At 61.0% G+C, this 960-nt stretch overlaps 1 protein-coding gene across 1 annotated transcript in view; it reads left to right on the forward strand.

The window, feature by feature from the left end:
• NEIL1 (nei endonuclease VIII-like 1 (E. coli)) overlaps positions 1-960 on the forward strand; it is a 6,322-nt gene that overhangs the window by 601 nt on the left and 4,761 nt on the right. Inside the window, exons 2-5 of the mRNA XM_009886702.1 lie at positions 127-192; positions 455-494; positions 573-692; positions 855-935. Coding sequence (XP_009885004.1) covers positions 127-192; positions 455-494; positions 573-692; positions 855-935 — 307 coding nt within the window. The remainder of the gene's footprint in view (positions 1-126; positions 193-454; positions 495-572; positions 693-854; positions 936-960) is intronic.

Raw genomic sequence — 960 nt, forward strand, 5'->3', positions numbered from 1 at the left:
CCGGCCCGAGATCACCCCCCTGGCCAAAAGCGTTAAGTGCCCCTCTGTGTCCCCCCCCCATGTCGTCGTCCCCCCCCGCCCCAGGCAACGTGCTCACCCCCCTTCTCTCCCCCCCCAACCCCGCAGTCCTCGGTGAAGCTGAAGCTGATCTGCGCCCAGGTGCTGCGGGACCTGCTGGGGGAAGCGATGGAGGTGAGTGGGACCCCCCCACCAGGTCAGTTATAACACTATAATTGCCTAATTAGCAATACTGCTGTATTTCATATCCTTAATGCAAGCCTTAGTGTTAAGAATGCTGCCAGCCAGGACTCGCGGTAGTAATACGGATGTTAAGTACTGGTAGTGTTGATGCTAAAGTAAGAATCGTTCGGTGGTGGTGTTGGTAGTGAGTGCGTTACGCGGCACTGCGGTGCGCGGTGTTCGCCCTGATGGCCTCCACACTCCTCTCCTGCAGTATGAGAAGATCCTGAAGCTGACTTCGGATGCCAAGCTGGGTGAGCGATGCTGTCCGGGCCCCAACCAGGGAGCCACGCTCCAGAGACGGGAGCTGTGACCTTCCGTCCCACCCGCAGAGTCGGGGGATGTGAAGGCCACCATCGCTGTCCTCGGCTTCATCCTCTCCAGCGCCGCCAAGCACAACGTGGACGGCGAGTCCCTGTCGAGCGAGCTGCAGCAGCTAGGGCTGCCCAAAGGTAAGGGGGGAGACCCTCGAGAGGGGAGTCACCGCCAGCCGGACCTGGTGGGATGACAGTTGTGCTGTCCCTTCTGTGCCATCCATCCTTCTGGGTGCATCACCGAGGTTTGGCTGCAGCAGTGCAGGCGGTTTTCTTGTCTTGTCTCTCCCTGCCATGCAGAGCACGCCGGAGGGTTGTGCCGGTCCTACGAGGAGAAGCAGAGCTCCCTCCAGGAGAGGCTGAGGGCCTGCAGCCTGCGATGTGAGTGTGGGGCAGCTGAGGGGGG

This window comes from Charadrius vociferus, unplaced genomic scaffold (assembly GCF_000708025.1).
Source record: "Charadrius vociferus isolate BGI_N301 unplaced genomic scaffold, ASM70802v2 scaffold356, whole genome shotgun sequence".
Taxonomy (NCBI): domain Eukaryota; kingdom Metazoa; phylum Chordata; class Aves; order Charadriiformes; family Charadriidae; genus Charadrius; species Charadrius vociferus.